This window comes from Ips typographus, linkage group LG14 (assembly GCF_016097725.1).
Source record: "Ips typographus isolate SLU linkage group LG14, UJ_Ityp_2.0, whole genome shotgun sequence".
NCBI classification, from domain to species: Eukaryota; Metazoa; Arthropoda; class Insecta; order Coleoptera; family Curculionidae; genus Ips; species Ips typographus.
The window spans coordinates 6,795,944-6,815,976 of NC_138435.1; the positions used below are offsets into that span (position 1 = coordinate 6,795,944).

Sequence of the window (20,033 nt, forward strand, 5' to 3'; positions counted from 1 at the left end):
TTTTTATTAGGCTGCATGGTTGGGATTAGCTGGTACTCTAGTTAGCCATGCTTTTGACACACGGTGATATTGGAGAACTGCAAAGCATGTTATGTTGAGCGTTGCAACTGTCACTTTTTTGGAAAAACATCAAATATTTCGAAAACGGCTACAGATAGGAATAGGGCATTGTACACAAAAGTTGGTTAGAAATTGCAATATCTACATTTGTATTATTAAGGATTGGTTTTGTTTTAATAGCTTTTATCTTCACAGATCCCGTATTCTTAAAATTTTCAATTATTTGCTTGACAGCTTTTCGTGATGGCTTTGGTTTTTCTGGATAACGAGCGGCAAATACCTCACATGTTCTACTCACAACTTTATCACATTCTCCGTAAATAAACAGATTTAAGTAACCCCCTTTGGTCCGTTTATAGAGCTCATAATGAAGTATCTTTAGAGGGTAGTGAGAACTCCTTACACCCCGTCAGAGGGCGGCAAATTTGAATTCACTACTCTAGCAAGCCAGCGCATACGAAATTCAGATTCAAATTAATCCAAAACTAATCATAGTATCACAACCCCCTTTGGTACGTTTATAGGGTTCATAATGAAGTATCTTTAGAGGGTAGTGAGAACTCCTTACACCCCGTCAGAGGGCGGCAATTTGGAATTCCCTAGTCTAGCAAGCCAGCGCATATGACATTCAGATTCAAATTAATCCAAAACTAATCATAGTATCACAACCCCCTTTGGTACATTTATAGGGTTCATAATGAAGTATCTTTAGAGGGTAGTGAGAACTCCTTACACCCCGTCAGAGGGCGGCAATTTGGAATTCCCTAGTCTAGCAAGCCAGCGCATACGATATTCAGATTTAAAAAATTCGCGGAAAGCACGGATTAATTTGCCGACAAAAAAGTCGGCACGCTTTGTGTAACGGTCAAAAATGTTCGTTCTTCGTCTTTCTTATAATTTTTGTCTTTTGTCTTTGTTTATTTTAAAGTTTCGGCCATTCCAATTTTGTCCGGCGTCAGTTATTTTGCTGGATAGTGCATTCATTTCTATTTGGTTTGTTGAAGTTGAGAGGTGGTTGCTGGAAAAATGTAAGTAATTAAATACTGGTCTAGCATCAATGATATCTGGTGTTAAGTAACTAAATTGCTGGCAAATTGAAAGAAACCGCTAGATTTCTTTCAAAGAAATTTCAGTTAAAATATTTTGAAGTTTAAGCGATATGTTTTAATTGCCCATCGTTTAATTTAGTAAAATTAGACTAGTAGTGATCGACCGATACCGATACCGATATAGCGGCCGATATATGTATAAAATATCTGCCTCGCGGGGCCGACATTTTTTTATAAAGAATTAAAAGCTACCAATTTTGGGAGGGAAAAACAGTATGGGTCCAAAATCTCATATCGGTCGATCACTAGACTAGACTACATTGTTGGTTGTTTAAATTACCCGCTTTTCAATTACATTACCAAATTGTTTCAGGAGCGAAAACAATACTGGGGGTGAAGGGATGATGCCAGAATTTAGTCTGGCATCCATCCCTGAGGAGGATGAGGACATTTTGTTGTCCGATGGTATGTAGAATTAACATTTACAACAAATTTATCGCACCACCAAAACTTAAATAAATCGGAAAAATTTGTATTTTATTTTTTTTTGCAGGATCGATGGTGGAGGAAGTGAAGGAACAACCACGCCCGCAGCGGCCCGAGCCTGGTCAACAGGCCAGCGTGCACAGCACTTAGAGGTGCAGGGGGGCACTTGCAGGTGCTAGTGGCCCTGCAGGTGCAGGCCGGAGCCGTGGGCGTGGAGGTGGGCGAGGAGGCCCTGCAGGTGCAGGCCGGAGCCGTGGGCGAGGAGGCCGTGGAGGTGCAGGCCGGAGCCGTGGGCGTGGAGGTGGGCGAGGAGGCCGTGGAGGTGGGCGAGGCCGTGGAGGTGGCCTTCGACTTACCAATAGTAAGCTTTCAGCAATAAAGCATATATTTTTTAAATAATAATTATTTTCTTCTTTTTGCAGACAAATTAATTATAGCCCTGCTGAGGAACATGTTAAGATAAGATTGTTAGATTGTAAGAATAAAATTGTTTGAAAATACCATGTTTGCTTTATTTACTGCCAACTCGTTACAGCCACCAGAATAGCAACAATTTTGAAACTTATTTTTTCTAGGAATAATATACTATATAGGGTGATTCACGGTGATGGTTAATTAGAAGTATCTAGAGAACAACTCAATATTTTTTGTTGAAATTTCGAGTGTAGCCTAGGTTGGGTCCAATCTCTCTATTTAAAATATTTTGAACTTTCCGGTGTTGCCAGATCAGTCAGAATAAACACCAACTTTTGATTTTCAAATGGAAGTCTGTTTTTAATCTCATTTCTGAATTCCTCGCAAGAAGGCTAGTAATTAATTGTTAATACTTCCCTATACCTATACCTATATACCTATCGCACCGTTCCTTAGATATTTTATAAAAATGGTGAACTTGTCAGCAAAACGGTGGTCTAAACTTTAATTAATTTCTCCTGACAACATTAAGTCCTGACAGTTTTGCTGATGTGACCTTTTGTCTTCAGTTAGACAATACTACATGGTTGAAAAGCCCAGACACAAAAAATGAAAAAAACATACAGTGTGGTTAATATTAACCTTTTAGTCGGACAGATAAAAAAACTGTAAAAAGTCCATTTTATTAAATGGATATACCAGGTGTCCAAAAGCACCCTGGACATAGGAGATTAACATGGGAAAACGGTTTTGATTTTTTTGCGTCTGTACGGTTGATTTGATTGAAAAATCGTAATAATGAAAGTTGTAGTACCTATCACGAACTAGTTTTCTGTATTTTTTTCAGATCTCTAGCTTGAGCCCTTTTGTCGTTAAACACGAACAAAAATGCGAAAATTTAAACTTGCTTCGGCTTCGCCTCACGCTGCATATATGTCCTTTCCGCTCTTAATATAGAATATACTATTTTACAACGAGCGCCTTCAACACAATATCTCAGAAATGATTCTTTAGGTCAAATTACACTAGTCAACGTGATATTATTCCATTTTGCAACAGAGTGATCATGTGACACGAAGTGCGCTCTATAAGCTCTCGTCAAATAAGAACGTATCAAATTGACTCTCTCTTAAGAGAACTGTTGTGTGTTAACTGTAAACCAAGAATATTAGATAAGACGCAGTCAAAGGCTTTTGTTAGATCGCAAAGCAGTCCCCAACGTCGAAACTGGTATTAACTTATTCAACAAGTATATTGATACCCATAGTCGTAGATTATTCATTACGAAATCCAAACTGACATTCAGTGAAAAGCTTGTGAGTTTCAAAAAATTTGATGATTCTGTTACTAAGTGCTTTTTCAAGCAGTTTAGACAATGGCATATAGCCTCTATTCCTGTTTGTTTAATACAATTAAAAAAAAATATTTGGGTGCCTATATTAAAGTCGTTCATTAAAGTAAAAGAATTGGTAAAGCATGCATTAATAGGACTCTTTACCAACTACATTATATCGCTACGACTTTCCACCTTATACAGTGTTGGAATATTTTACCTAAAAAATGGACTAATTTTTATGTTAATTTTTGTATAGGTACTGTAAATAATAGGTAAAACGTGAAACTAAGTATTTTCTTTTTGTACTCATATTCTACAAATATCTGATACCAATATAATTGTATTATATCACGGTCAGAAAAACCAAATGGTCGATAGCCCTTTTCATTATTAGGAAATAAATATGAGATATATACAATGGTAAATAATTTAATGGCGTATTTATTGGGTCAAAATAATCCGATTTACCACAACTTACCTCAGACGAAAAGTCAAGGGAAACAGAAATACAGGGGGTCAAAGTAATTTTTTTAAAATAGTATTTTTCAAATAACTTTCAAAAAACTTAAGTAATGGTAAATAATTTAGTAGCGGCTTTCTGGGATCAAAATAATTCGATTTAGCACAACTTGCCTCAGACCAATCGTCAACGAAAATAGATATACAGGGAGTCAAAGTAATTCTACGATATTTCGTATCCCCGACCAATTCAACGATTCGGAATATTTTTATTTAAGTTATTTCTCACTTGCAGTGAAAAATGAGCTAAATTCCATCCTCCAAGAAGATGACAAATTGCAATCATGTATGGCACCAAATAATTTAATTCCGAATATCTCGGAAACGGTTGATTCTCTAAGATCTCTCTAAGACCTACCAACTAAGTACACCTTTTCTGTTCAGAAAATATTGGATAACAGATACTCTGATGTCAGTTGTCACTTCGCTTTACCAGAAAAAAGTTAGAGCGATTTAAAAGCAAACCATTTATTGTAGATGGCGCCCTCTATAAGCTAGCACCCTCAGAAACATTGGAATACCTAATTTTAGCGAAAAACTCCAAGTGGATCGCGAGTTATTCGAAAAAGTGAATTTTAAAAAAATAACTTTGATCTCCTGTATTTCTGTTTCCGTTAACTTTTCATCTAAGGTAAGTTGTGCTAAATCGTATTATTTTGACCCAATAAATACATACCAGGTGTACAAGAGCTGCCCTGGGCATAGGAGATTAACATGGGAAAACGGATTTTTTTGCGCCTGTACGGTGGATTTGATTGAAAAATCGTATTAATGAAAGTTGTAGTACCTATCACGGACTAGTTTTCTGTATTTTTTTCAGATCTGTAACTTGAGCCTTTTCGTCGTAAAACACGAACAAAAATGCGAAAATTTAAACTTTTTACCTGCACTGTATAAGCGGTTGTCGAGCAACAATGACCTGTTTACCCCTTGCCCGACAACCGCCTATACAGTGTAGGCTAAAAGTTTAAATTTTCTCATTTTTGTTCATGTTTTACGACGAAAGGGCTTAAGTTAGAGATCTGAAAAAAATACAGAAAACTAGTCCGTGATAGGTACTACAACCTTCATTAATACGATTTTTCAATCAAATAAACCGTACAGGCGCAAAAAATTCAAAACCGTTTTCCCATGTTAATCTCCTATGATGTCCAGGGTGCTCTTGGACACCTGGTATATAATATTAATTTCTCTTGCTGTTGCTGTTGATTGTTTTGAGTTATTTTAATCGAAGCAATTGTTTTTTGAGCAAATTTTTTCCCCTTGAGGGGGGTGAAGAGAGGGGGGTTTTGTCTGATTTTTTTCACCATTTCATTTTTTTTGGGGTGTTGCATAAGTTGTGTGAAAATTTCATTGAAATCGCTTGAGTAATAACGACCGGAGAGCAAAAAATTTCGAAACTGTCCCACAAATCAGTAACAATTGATATGTCCTAAAGAATTTACAACAAAACTATCTAAAACACGCCAAAACAGTAAAAAATATAATTTTTTAACACTCTAAAAGATTGTCTGAAAATTTTAGTTTAGTGTCCAAAAAATTAATTTTTTGCAAAAAATGTCCTAAAAATATAGGGTTTTGTCAGTGTCCTAAAAAAATAATTTTAAACGAGAGTGTTAAAAAACTATTAGGTTAGGTTAGTGGCCAGAAAAACTGTCAAAAACAATTTTTAAAGGTAAAAAAAACAATTAAATATACAGAGTGAACCAAAAATTTATATATATCGAGTGGCTCAAGAAACAACAGTGCGCGCGGGCGCTTTAGCTACGGATGGCGGCCATTTTATCCCTCTTCCTGGTATGCGTGTCCACGTGCTTGATCATGTGATCCTTCCTGATAAAGCCCTTGCCGCATATCTCGCACGCGTACGGTTTCCTGCCCGTGTGACAGCACAAGTGCCTTCTCAAATCCGCTTTGTAATTAAACGTTTTTGGGCACATATCGCACTTGTGCGGTTTATCGCCCGTGTGTTTCTTCGTATGTCGTTTGTAGGTTTCATCATCAGGAAACCGTTTACCGCACCGGGAACACTTGAACGGTTTATCACCACTATGGAAGGTGTTGTTGTGTTGAGTGAGATAACAGGGACGATTGAACACCTTATCACAATCGTAACATTTGATTTTCCGCTCCTCCGAAGGACGAGGGGGAGGATTCTCCTTTTGTTCCTCCTCCAAATTGGTCAACAACACCTCCACCTCATTAATTCCTAAGGTGGTTAGTCCTCCAAATTCAGTTGTCAAATTGGTGGTGTAATTCTCCATTATTACAGGATGAGAGTATTCCTGAAGAGGACAGTAGTACTGTCCCATACCAGCCACGTTCGCATACCCATGTAGTTCCGCCAGAACCTGCGCAAAACTGGGCAAAGGCTGGCTCACATCCAAATCACCCGTAGTACTGCTGGGGGTAAACGTATCCTGCGTAACGTGGGAGGCCAACTCGTTTGGGTACTGCTCCGCCAAGATAGGCACCACATCCACCACGCTGTCGCTGCTCCTCGAATCCTCCTGACTATTATCCTTACTAGCCGAGGAATTCCTAGCTGGATGGTGATGGGCATGATAGCTGGATCAGGCAGCCCACTAGATTTAACCGCTTTCTTGTGCAACGTGGTGTTGTAGTGTCTCTTTAAATGTCCGGAACTGGTGAACCACTTGTTGCACGCGGTGCAATTGTAGGTTTTCGGTCTGCGTGCTTCGTTACTCTTCCAGTTGGTACTCTTGGTGGGAGCAGGAGCTAGTGGTGGCGGTGCCGGAGCCTCATAACCACTAAAACACTCTGAAACACCCTCGCTAGAACCACCATCAACCATAAACTCCCCTTGGTAACCTGTTGGTTGATTATTCCCCAAACTAATCATCCCCTGCACGGTATGTCCCTCCTTTTCCTTCTCCCACGTTTGACTGACCATTTTCTGACTATCCAAATCCAGTATCTCACTCTGACTCACCTCCTCCTCATTCATGGGTGTTTCATAATAATACTGGGGGTCGCCCAAATTGTTGTGCTCGATGTGGAGGGAAGCACTCTTGTACACCAAACCACACTTCTCGGACTTTTTGGGACTGGGTGAGGGGGTGGGTTGTAGTGGATAGTTCACACTGTACACCGGTCTGTTGTACGGATTATACCGAGCGTTCAAATATTTACTCTGAGTGCAATCCATATTAATTTTTCCAAAGAGAAAAAACAAAAAAAATACTGTCACTCGAAAATAACGTAGCGTCCGACTCCGACCGTTGACTGACTAAAACTGAAACTTGTGCATTGGCCCACTCTTGGTGGGGGGTTGGTGGAGGTGGTGAGGTGTGGTTTTGGAAATGCGTGAGTTATATACAGGGTGATTCAGGTTTTATTACACAAATTTTAACCACGTATTCTACGTCCCAAAATAATTCCAGTTTGCTCTATAAACTATATCCAGAAAATGCGACTTTTGGGAAAGAGAGGGTGTTGAAGTTTTTTAACAAAAAAAAAAGGTTGCCAATTTTACGAGCAGTTAATTCTTTAGTCCAACGTTGCAGAAAATGCATTGAAGTCAAAGGACACCATTTTGATCAATTATTATAATTTTTTATCAAATGTTTAGTTCTTTGTTGCTGACAATTAGTTTATTGCCTCGATAAGTTCGAATTTCGATTACTCGAAATCGGTGGGTCGGAAAAAAAAATTCCAAGAAACCTTTTTCCTTCAAAATTAAACATTCAATGGAAAATGGAAAAATCAATGATATTTTTATAACAAGCAGTGCCGTACTTTTTTTTCTTAAAAATTATCAGGTGACTTATTAATACACGCGCCGCGCCACTGGTGAAAATAAAACAATTTTTTAATTGGCGAATAATCGGCTTTTTTTGTTTATGAAAACCACAAAGTTTTATTAAAATATGTATAAGAGTTTTGAAAAAAAAATTAACTTTGAGTTTTTTTTTATAAAACTTCAACACCCTGTAGTTCCTATTATTTTTGGACGTAGAATACGTGGTTAAAATTTGTGTATTAAACCCTTAATAATTAACAATTAATGTATACAGGGTGTTCTAAATTAAGTGCGCACCAATGCCAACTTTTTTATTATTGAAAATAGAAAATTGTTTAAATTAACAAACCTGTGGCATTTTTTGCGTTCACTGAAACGGCGTCAGACGTTGCTAATGTCAAATAGTTAATTTCAAACGCATAATTTAATATTTATCCGTACATCCCGTATTTTAAGTCTGCTATTAAATGATAAAATACCATACGTTGATACCTTGGTTAGATCAAGTTTTATGACTTACGCTCGTAGGAAGTTTTTTATTGAGAGGTGAGATGATTTTACTTTTGAAGCAAATTTCACCGTTAAAGAAATTAATAAATAAAAAAAAATGTCCAAGAAATTTACAGAGCTCCTCACACTCTCCCTAACCTTCTTTCAGAAGGGGGGTGAAAGGGTTTCTAAATTACAATCAAACCTAGTACAAAAATAAAAAATTATTTGTGAATGAACTTAAAAATCCATTAGAAAAGGAAAACATTTTAAGCAAATTTCACCCTTAAGGAAATTAATTTAAAAAAACCCTACCATCATTCATCTGAATAACCTAACTTAAAGTAAAAATGCAAAAAAAACAGTATTTTTGATATGTACAAACTTAATTGGTTACTGTCAAGGTGACAGTGACAGGTCGACCAATAATTTGACAGGTGACAGACAAGGTCGTATTAAGGAAGTGTTTGCAAAAACTCCCCTGGCGGGCGAGTGGTCTGTTTTAATCGTGCTTTTTTTTTCTCTTAATTTCAGTGAGTTACGGCCTAAAAATCGCGGTGTAAACACACACACCCAAACCAAAAAAAACTAAACAAAACAAATGACGCGCTCTGATGATGGCTAATACAACAAACAAACAAAAAAAAACAAAACGTAAGGTTCAAGGTGAAAGCTAGAGACGAAATTCAATCAAGACGGCCATGGATTGCACGTTTCGGCGGCTTTGACTCCTTTGACTTAATGTTTTCTTTTTGTTTGGTTTTTACGACCCTTTGAAAAGTATTTCAAGCAACGTGACTTCCCTAGAGCTGTAAACTAGACTAGACAGGGTTGTAAATTAGCGTTTTGACAGGTAATTGTTAAAATAATTGGGCATGCTTTAGTGGCAAACAAAATAATGGTTTTTAAAAAACACAATTTTATTTCGGTCAAGTTACAAAATGAGCTTAATAATATGGAACTGAACTCAGACACTACGTGTCTAGTAATTTAAATAGTTAATTAATTTAATTTTTTAATTTAATTTATTAATTTAATTATTTTATTTTTTATTTTTAGACGGTTTTGAAATATTTTGATGCTATGCTGCTTCAGGAGCATTTGGAAGCTTCTAGATGCTGTTTTGGAGCTTCTAAACTGTTTTGGAAGCTTTTGAAATCTTTTTAGACGACTTCAAGAGCATTTAGAAGGTTTTTTAGCATCAGTTTAAAAAGCGCATTGAAGGCTCTGAACCGCTTTGACAAAAATACAACTTGGATAAATTTATATGCTGTGATATACGGTCATCGATTGAATAGCAGATAATTTTGGTTTTTGGGAGTTGAAATGTAGTAGAAGTCAAACTTCACAGTTTAGCTGACGTTTTACATAATTTATTTTTGTATCCTCCGCACCTACGGATTTAAAAATCAAAGTCAAGAGAAAGCATAGCAAAAGCAGCTTTTTCAACCAATTAAACAATTCAATCATAAACTACGAACAGTGCTGCAATTTACGCAAGTGCTGCCCATGTTGACTTATCATTTTGAGTTTATCACATAACATTTTTGACTGAAGCGATATTATTTCATTTGGCCACCTTGTATTTGCAGTCCAAGTTCTGCAAGACAAAACATTGTCTGGGATGTCTTCAAAGGGCGCCTAACAATTTATTAGGATAGAAAGTCATAAAAGTCGCTTTTGGTTAGACTAGAAACCTTATCTGCTTTCAATACTAAAACCAGGTGTCATTTCGGTTTAGCAAAGTATACCAGGGTAAAATAGAGCAATAAAACATTGCATTTATTTTTGCTAGTTAAATTTACAAACTAGATATAATGGTTTTTAAAAACCAGATTTATTTCAGACGAGTTACAAAGTGAGCTTAATAATATAGAACTGAACTCGAGCATTTTATTTCTAACAATTTTGTATAAAAATAGTTGCTTGACTTACTTGCACTACATAACTTAAGTATAAACATTGGGTATTCCTAATTAAAGGGTTAGGTATGCAATATAAAACTTGCTAGGTGAACTTTTGCCAGTACATACATATAACTTAACGTTTTATGGAGGCTAAAAGCCCACACAACTCACACCTGTACTTTCCGGTTTCTTTTTTTGAATGTGGTAATTGTAAAAGTTGGCTATAATACAATATATAAATTTTTATTCAAAAACATAGAAGCCTTTGAGCCAATTATCAACATTTTATAGGCAATTTCAAAGCTTCAAAACCATTTTTACCTGGAAATGTAAAAATCAAAAACAACAATCATGAAACTCGACTAAAAGGCATAATTTTTGGCTTTTAAGATACATTTTAAACTATACTAACTACCAACAAGAAAATGATAGCCGAAATCTGGAACATTAATAGATGATAGACCAATTACAGATTTATGAGCCATTTTCAACATTTTGAAGGCAATTACAACGCTGAAAAACTACTTTTTTATGTGGAAATGTAAAAATCAGTGACAACAATCATGAAACTTGACTAAAACCCTTAATTTTTGGCTTTAAAGGTAGATTTTAAAGGGTATCAATAAAGAAATGTTAGTCAAAACCTTGGAAATAGACTTGATAACTTATTTGCAATTTTTATTATTTAATATCCGACAGGGCTATGGTTTCATCAATAATGACACCTATTAAGATCAATTATCTACGAAATAATGTCTAGGGCGTTATTTTTTATAATGCCCTTAGACTCTTTATTTAAAGTAGATTTCCCCTACAATTTTTCTTAAAACTACCTAGATGAAACATATCCAAAAAGTTTTTTGACGCAAACAAAATTACAATAAGCATTTTTACATAGTTCCTGAAAAGTTAAGATATTAACTATTCATTTATTTAGTTTATTGCCATACATTTTCGAATGTAAAAATTTTCATTTATTTTTAGTCGCAATTTTGTCGAAAACGGGGCATGCTACATTATATAATTTATTTATTTATTATTACAACTCTTTTTTATAATCAATACTTCTATCCAAGAATTAAATAAAATATAGAGTGTACCTCTAAAAAAACAGACCACTTTACCATGCCACATTTGTCTGCGACACCCTGTTCAATCCTAATTTTACAATGTGCCTACATTAGCCCCAAGATTTCATTATAATCGAATAAAAAACCAACCCGAATCTTTCCGAAGGAGTAGAAAAACATACTGGCAGAAAATTAAAAAAACTATCACGGTACTAGAAAACAAATCCGCTAGGGACAATAATCGAAAATGGCACCGAACAATACACAGACCAAGACAAAGCTAACGCATTTGCCAGACATTTTCAGAAAGGTTTTCAAACATCTACTAACCCTAACTTTAATGATCAAAACTGGACCATAACTTATGGTACATCATCGTAATCAGAAAACTAGGCTCTATTACAATACGCCAAAATTCAATATGGCGCCCATAATAAAAATTAAAGTTGATGATGGTAACTAGAAAACGAAACGTCGGATATCAAAAATGATAATGCCTCGTTGTTTGGAGGAAAAGCGACAATGGTAAGTCATGTGAAATAAGCTTTCCATTAACGTATAAAAGTTGATTGCTTAAGTAGTATCGTTTGGCCCCCAAAGGCCGTCAACATTGACCACTTTTGTCGGTGTATCCTTTAGTTTAAGCCTCAACAACTCGTTTAATTGCACTAATTTTGGTAGAGTTTTATACGTATAGAGTTTAATAAGCTTTCTAAAAATATGTCAACTTGGGTTCATAGTAGTGTAGTTTTGTTTTTGTTTATGTATGTTCCTTCTTCAAGTGAACTGTATTAATTTAACTGGTGGAAAAGTCAAACCCACAACTAATAATCTTAAAATTTTGCATATCCGATATACTGGCTCATCCGATTGTCCCTTATGCCACAGTAATCAGGTTCAGGTATCGACGTTAGTGGTCGTCCAACCAAAAAATTCCCAGGAATTAATGGATGCATATCTTCGGGATCGGTCTCGAATTTAAAATGGCCTCAATTTGTGTCACTATTGTCATAAAATTTTCATAGTCTAAATTTATAGTTCTAATAACATGCTTGAAATGAAATTTGAAGCTTTTAACCCCCGCCTCCCACAGACCACCAAAATTAGGGGCACGAGGAGGAATAAAATGCCAACTGACAACCTCATTAGCCAAATAATTTTGAAATTTAGGAGAATTTGATTTTCAAAAAGTGCTAAATTCATTATTGACACCCAAAAATGTAGTTCCGTTATCCGAATACATGCTCTGGGGTTTTCCACGACGAGAGATAAATCACTTAAGCGCAGCAATGAATGCCTCACTATCCAAACTAGTAATAAGTTATAGATGTATCGCCTTGATAGCCAAGCAAATGAAAACACACACATATGCTTTGACAAGCTTAAGTTCCCTGCTCTTACGATCCTTAAGCAAAAAATATCCAGCGTAATCATAACCAGTATGAGCAAACGGATAGTGTTGAGTTCCCCTCTCTTTTGGTAGATTACACATTAAGTACCTAGTTACTAACTTGACGTTTACGTTTGACAAGACAATGACATCTGATTTTCCGCGTTTTTGTTTTTGACCGTTGACTTTTATTATTAGGTTTTAGCGGCTTGGTTGTTGAAAACTTTTGGTTTGCTTGTAAATGTGCCGGAGTGCATCCTTTTTTAATACAATAAACAAGTCCACAAATGCTAATAAATCGTGTCTACATTACTTTCACATTATTAACTTGGTCAATTTATTCTTATTGTGTAAAATAATAGCATGTTTTCTTGAAAAGGGCAAATTTTACTTAGTAAGTCTACCACCCACTCGGAGTATGCCTTCTTGATCAAGAAAAGGGTTTAAGGATAAAATGTGACTATTATTTGAGACGTTTACTTTTCATTAAGGCAGATAATTCTTTTTGAAATGATTGCTGTTGGAAAATTTTTACCAAAGTCTATAAGCTCTGATCAAGTTTATTTGTTGTGATTGCAGCTACTAATTTTTCATTTGGATGTTGTAAATTGAAAATAAATCTTTTGCATAAAGCTACCACTCTTTTTAATTTGGTTAAACTAGAAAATTTTGAAAATAAGTCTAGATCAGATACGTTTACTGCAAAATGCATATGTACTCGTTCTTCAGGAATGGTTTTAAGGTTTCCGGAATCTTTTAAATTTACAGGCCATTTTGAAACATCAGATTTCAACCAAGAAGGTTCCTCAAACCACAAAATACCTTTTAGACGACTCTTCTGCAGATAAGCCCCTTGAAATATGATCTGCTGGATTGTCTTGTGATTTAACATGAAACCATTCATCGATGTTACAGTTTTCCTGGATAAAAGACACTCTATTGGACACAAATGTTTTCCGTTTCTCAGGTAAATCTTTTATCCAACACAACGTGATCATGGAATCACTCAAAAAAAAAAACATTTATTAAAATCAACATTTACTGATCGTTTTACTTTTTGCGTCAATTTGCATGCCAAAACCACACTGAGCAGTTCAGCAGAGTGACTGAACGAAGTGGTGCTACTTTACTTTTAGCAGTTAATAACTTGCCTGAATACTCTTCATTATCTATTTTGCTCCGAATGTAGATGCATGTTCCATATGCCCTTTCTGAAGCATCGGCGAAAGCATGTACTTCTACATATCGAGAATTGAAATAAAAAAAACTTGCCGTGGAATCTGCAATTTATTAGGATGAACAATGTCTTATATTGTAAATAAAATCCATTTTTCTAGTAATGATTCTGACATCCCAAGACAGTTTTTCTTTTCATAGCAACTGCAAAATAATTTTAGCTCAAATTCTTATTGGCCCTAAAAGACCTAAAATATCTAAAATCTGGCTAGTTATTGACAAACTCAATCGTTTTGTCACAGATTCAAATAAACTAAATTTCCTAATGTTGTACTGAATTTTATCACTTTGAGGTTTCCACTAAATGCCTAAAGTCTTGTTATTTTCAGCTTCACCAAGCACTAAAATACTGGCCTCTAAATCTCTGTTTACATTAAAATTCTCTAATAATTCTGATCGATTTGAAAGATACTTTTGTAAATCAAATCCTGAATTAGACAAAATCTCACTGACCTCGTTTTGAATCTTTAACAATTCCTCCTTTGAATGTGATTCAGTTAACATATCATCTATGTAACAACAGTTTTGTATTTCGTTGCTTGCTAAAGAGCGGGTATCTTCTAATGTGAGTTGGTAGAAACACCTAATGGCTAAGAATGGAGAGGATGCCAATCCATAGGTGATCACATTCAGTTCGTAACACTTAAGAACATTTGTGGGGTCGCTACGCCAAAATATTCTTTGATATTTTCTATCAGACTTATTAATCAAAACTTGTCTGTACATTTTTGATATGTCTGCGTTTAAGACATATTTGTGAATGGTGGGTCCTACCACTTGAGTGTCATTTAATGACAAATTATTATCAGTGATACCAGATCCGTTAAAAACTACTCTTAAACGGGTTGTTAAACTATCTTCACCAATTACTGCGTGGTGGCTCACAGAATAAGCATTACCACAGCTACCATCACCTAATTCATCTAAATTTGCACTCAAAAAAGTCATATGACCTAATCTTTCATACTCCTCCATAAAGCTATTGTACTCATTTCTTAACTTAGAAAATTTTGAAAGACGATTTTCTAAAGAATAATATCTTTTTAAGGCCATACCTTTTGAATTACATAGTTGAGCATTATGTTTAAAAGGAATTCTAACTACCAACCGTCCTTGAGAATTTCTGTAGTAATTATTTTAAAAATGGGATTCAGCAAAATTATCAACCACATTCTTTACATCACATTCTTCGATTGCCCAAACTTTGGTAAGATTTTCATTGTCACGTGATAAGCACTTCACTTTTACAAATGAAGACCACAGGCGAAAAAGGCGCTTTGTCAATTTTTGGAGGAATTGAGATAATGGTGCCATCTATTAGAGCATTTCGCAAACTTTCATTCCCTATTACCGAACTTGCAATAAACGCGCTAAGTCTGGAGATATTTATCATTCAAATATTTGGGTACAGAGGAAAAAGGCGCCATGTCCATGCGACACTGGCGAATAAGGCGCTTTGTCAGCAGTGCCACTGAGTTGCACAGACATGTTTGGTTTTTTATTCTAGGTCTAGGATAATTTCGCCATTTTAGTCGTTGTTTTTGAGGGGTTATGTTGGTTGTTTAATTCGGTGAAAACGTGAGATCTTTAAAGCAGGGCGCCCACTGAATCGGCACAGACCGACCGGCACGACCGGCAATTTTTAATATGTACGTAAACACGTAAGCAAGCGCCTATCGAGTCGGCACCGGCCGGCCAGCACAGCACGCACAGACCCGCCACCGCTCCGTATTCTCGAAGGGGCAAAAACTGCCGGTAGGTCCGACAATCTGAGACCATTTGAGCAGTAGCAAAGCAAGCAACAACACGTTACCACAATGACAGACGAGCTGCTAATTGAAAGTGTTCGGCATTATAATTTTTTATATGATCCAAAAGATCGTTTTTATCATGACAACATGCGAAAGGAAAACGCGTGGATGGAAATTCAGAAAAAAACTGGAATGTCCGGTAAGTATTTTTTTTTATTTTAATTATAATATTTTACACGATATACACGGTGATTGATAGTCGATGGTAGGTTAGACATTTAGGGAAAACAAAACATGGAAATTTTTTGAAAATTGGGTTACTTAGGTATAAGTCTTCTATCGATATAAAATATTTTCAAAGTTGTAACACTTCCGGTTATACCGGAAGTTGACCATAGCTTTCTTATTTTAAATGAAACACCCAGTATATTACATATTTAGATTCTACGGAGAACTTTGAACAACTTTTATGTACAATGTCCTATACCTATACCTGTATTAATTTTCAAAATATACCAAAATACATAAATAAGTTACCAGTAAAAAATGACAATTGCTTTGCTCAACATAATTTTGTATAGTGTCTAAATGCCTACTTACTTTTGGCTAAAACTTTGAGCTATGGTCAATAAAGGTTCATTTTATTGAACTAATAAAGCAAAATGACACATTTATACTTCCGATATAACCGAAAGTGTCACAACTTTGAAAATATTTTAGATCGTTAGATCAGCAGTCATAACCTAGGTAGCCAAGTTTTCAAAAAATGTACATGTCTAGTCTTTCCTAAACGACTAATACCTACCATCGACTATCAATCACCCTGTATAACTAGGTATTTAATTTATCCTCCCTACATTAATTTTTTCATTTTGCCATGGCACTCTTCCTTGATTAGAGACAAAATATTGCTTAAATTGTTCTCTTATCTCAAAGGCATCCCGTTGGAAATTACCACCAATATTTAGTAAATCATTTAGGCCTGCTAGTAATTCTTCGTTGTCAAGTTCTCCAGGTTGCCAAAAACAGGAATCGTTTCTTAAGAAATTATGTAAAGCAGTACATGCTAGAGTAATTATATCAAGATGCTCCGGTGAAATATTGAATTTTTTGTAGAAAATGCGAAACTTTTTAGTCATTATTCCGAAGGCATTTTCACTGACACGTCTAGCTCGGCTATGACGATAGTTATAAATTCTTTTTGCTTCTTCATTTGCTGCCTGGGCTCCAGGGTATGGCCTCATAAGGTTTGGCAATAAAGGGAATGCTTCATCTCCTACAAAAACATTTGGCAAAGCAATATTTGTTTCAGGCAAAAATTTGTCTTCAGGAATATTTAGCGTTTTTGTTTGAAGGCTTTTTCCTAGTTGGGAAGAACGAAATATCCCACCATCACTATTTCGACCGTAGGCTCCAACGTCGACAGCTATGAATCGATAATCGGCATCTACCAAAGCCATTAAAACAATACTAAACTCTTTCTTGTAATTATAGTATAGTGATCCAGAGTTTGGCGGTTTTTCAAACACAATATGTTTTCTGTCCAAGGCTCCGATACAATTTGGATAATTCCACTTTGTTCGGAAGCCCTCCTCTATTTTCGTCCACTGTTCAGTCGTAGGCTTAGGCATTACCAAAGGAGACAAAATGGTCCATATTTGTTCACAAGTATCGTAAATTATTCTTCTCACCGTAGTTTCCCCTAGTCTATAGCTGAACGCTAATGAAGAAAAACTATCTCCATGTCCCAAAAACCTGAAATAATAAATAAATAATTCCTAAAGCACGTTTCTCGAAATAAGCACTATCAAAATTAATATCTGAAGTAATTATTTGGTTGAGACTTGGTTTTCCCATTTTTTTCTAATTAATTGTTCTAGTTTCAGAATGTAAAAAAAGATGGGGTTTACTGAGAGACGGATTTCGGAAGGCCTTGAAAAACAGGCAAACCAGAAGCGGACAAGCAAATGTTCCAGTAAAAAAATTGAAATTTGAAGATATCATGTCGTTTATGGTTCCCTTTTTTGCTGAGAGAAATCAAAGATCTAATCTTTCTGTAGACGAATCCCAGAATTCTCCTAATGACATTATCATTGACACGGAATCTGTGGATCTTCCTGAGATCGAGCACACTCTTCTCTCACCAACCAGCATCACATCCGAACGAACTACTTCACCGCCACTACGTTCTATAGAGTCACCATCGCTGTCAACAACTTCACACATATCAGAAAAAAGAAAACAACAAAACCAACCACAACCTGCTTTATCGCAGGTACTTCAAGAATATTTAGGGGAAAGAAAGCAGTTAAAACTCGAAAGAAAACCCGACCATTTAAAAAAATTTTTTGAAAGTATGGAGGCGACCGTACGGACATTTCCACCTCTTTATCAAATTGAAGTTAAAAACAAAATTTATAACCTTGTATCAGAGTACGAATATAAGACTTTGATCAGTAATGATAACCGACCTGCACAGGAAGCCACGGAAATCTCTTGTAACTTCCAGCAACGAGCTCAAACAGCACAAACCGAAAGTTTGAAAAATTTGCACCCAACAACTTTCCAACCAAGTTTTCAGCAGACATTTTTACATCAATCACATTGGGAACCATCAGGAAATTTGTTAGCAAACACCAATCCCGATGAGCAGTTACAAGAACGCAGCTATGATTATTCTTTAAATAAAATTTAAATATTTAAATAATATTTATTATTATCACCCTGTATATTTTAATACTTCACAGTGTTTTGAAATAAAGTTGTTTTTTAAAATAAGTGTATTTTTAAAAAGAAAATATTAATACCATTTAAAAGTATATTAATTATGTAGCTTAGAAGGTTGGCAACCAAGCATGCAATAAATCTATATTAGGATTAATATATGAGTACTTACTTTAATGTAACTGCTAGGCGTTCTTCGGGTGGTACAGCTTTTCGAAAATTGGTATTTTGTTTTCTTAATGGTAACATATTTAAAAGTTCATAAAACTTGGTACTCGACATTCGGAAGTACTTAAAAAATTTTTCATTGTCAGCCAACAAATCCGGAAATAAATGATGAAACTCGCCGTGAATCTCCCGCTTTTTATTAATATCGTGTATCCAATACCTTCTTTTGACTTTTTGATCCTCTGCTTCTGCACAGGCTGCAGCCAATATCAAAATTTCCTCTTCTGAATCCGAAGAATTAATCATTTTCCGAATATTATATATTTTTTAAATGCCTCGTGTTCAGTTCTAAGTACGTTGATGGTCAAAGACGTTTTAAAAGCATACGCGTGTCGATTATGCTGATTCAATGGGCGGTGGTTGCCGAACCGTCGGCCGTGCTGTGCCAGGCTGGCCGGTCTGTGCCGATTCAGTGGGCGCCCTGCTTAAGACAACAAAAAGTTAATAAGTTTAGTAGTATACTTGCCTAGTTAAATAAGTATGTCGAGTTCGGAAAATAGTGAGAGTGACGTGTCTAATAGAAAAATCGAGAGAAAAACTAAAAAAAGGAAAAAATACGGGAAACTAACTGATGTGATGAAAACATTCAATTTAAGCAGCCATGAGATTGGCGAGGACTGTCTTTGTAGTCGATATAAATGTTTCCAGGCTGTTCGTGTAGCAGCACGAAAAGAAATTATTCGAAAGTTTAATGAATTGAAATCAGTTAATGAACAAAATCTTTATCTATGCGGCCTAATGTCAGTTTTGCCAATAAAACAGAGAAGGCCCCGAAAAGCGGAACAACTTGCTCAATTTCACGATGCTTCTTATCATTATATTCGATTTCATGACAACGAAGAATTAAAGGAAGTTTCAGTATGTCGTAAAGCATTTCTGTCAATACACGGCATAGGTAGGAAAAAACTAGAAGTGTTACAAAGATCATTAAAAGAAAAAGGTGTAGCACCCATTGATAAAAGGGGCAAACACCATAACCGTCCTCATAAGCTCTCGGAGGTGTCAAAAAACGTAATAAGAAATCACATCAAATCCTTCAAAGGGAGAAAAACTCATTACAGTTTACACAAAACATCAAAGCTGTATCTTCCTGAAGAACTAAACGTTAAAAAGAAGCATAATATGTTTTCACAAAAGTTTCCAGATGTTAAAATATCTTATGAAACTTATCGGACGATATTTTCTACAGAATTTAATATAGGATTCGGATTTCCTAGATCGAACACTTGTAGTCAATGCGACATAAACATCGCGAAAATGAAGGGTCTTGAATCTGAAAGATTCAATTTAACAACTAGAGGAATGACTGAATCTTTACAGTTCAGACAAGTAGAGAGGAATATCAGAAATTTGAAAATAGAAATTAAGCTGCATAAATTAAAGGCTGACCAATTTTACAAGAGGAAGAGAGAAGCCAAAATGACTTGTCAACGAGTTTTATCTACTGAAGCAATTTGCTTGGATTTCTCCAAAAACCTTCCACTTTCCAATATAACGACCAATGACGTCTATTACAAAAGACAGCTATCTCTATATTCGCTAAATATTCATGTACTTTCGACTTCTCAAGCAATATTTTATACATTTCCAGAAACTGTTGGAAATAAGGGA

The 20,033-nt window shown here is 35.6% G+C and overlaps 1 protein-coding gene across 1 annotated transcript; it reads left to right on the forward strand.

The window, feature by feature from the left end:
- Nucleotides 1–15,515: 15,515 nt before the first annotated feature.
- On the forward strand, nt 15,516–18,344 carry LOC145737781 (uncharacterized). The gene is made up of 2 exons (XM_081992599.1): nt 15,516–15,669; nt 17,351–18,344. The coding sequence occupies exons 1-2, from the start codon at nt 15,537–15,539 to the stop codon at nt 18,163–18,165; spliced, it is 948 nt and encodes a 315-aa protein (XP_081848725.1). The 5' UTR covers nt 15,516–15,536; the 3' UTR covers nt 18,166–18,344.
- The last annotated feature ends 1,689 nt before the right edge of the window (nt 18,345–20,033 follow it).

Bases quoted from the DNA above. Each gene is read 5' to 3' on its own strand.
- LOC145737781 (XM_081992599.1), top strand. From the start codon at position 15,537: ATGACAGACGAGCTGCTAATTGAAAGTGTTCGGCATTATAATTTTTTA. The intron at 15,670-17,350 runs GTAAGTATTTTT...TAATTGTTCTAG, and splicing joins GAAAAAAACTGGAATGTCCG to TTTCAGAATGTAAAAAAAGA.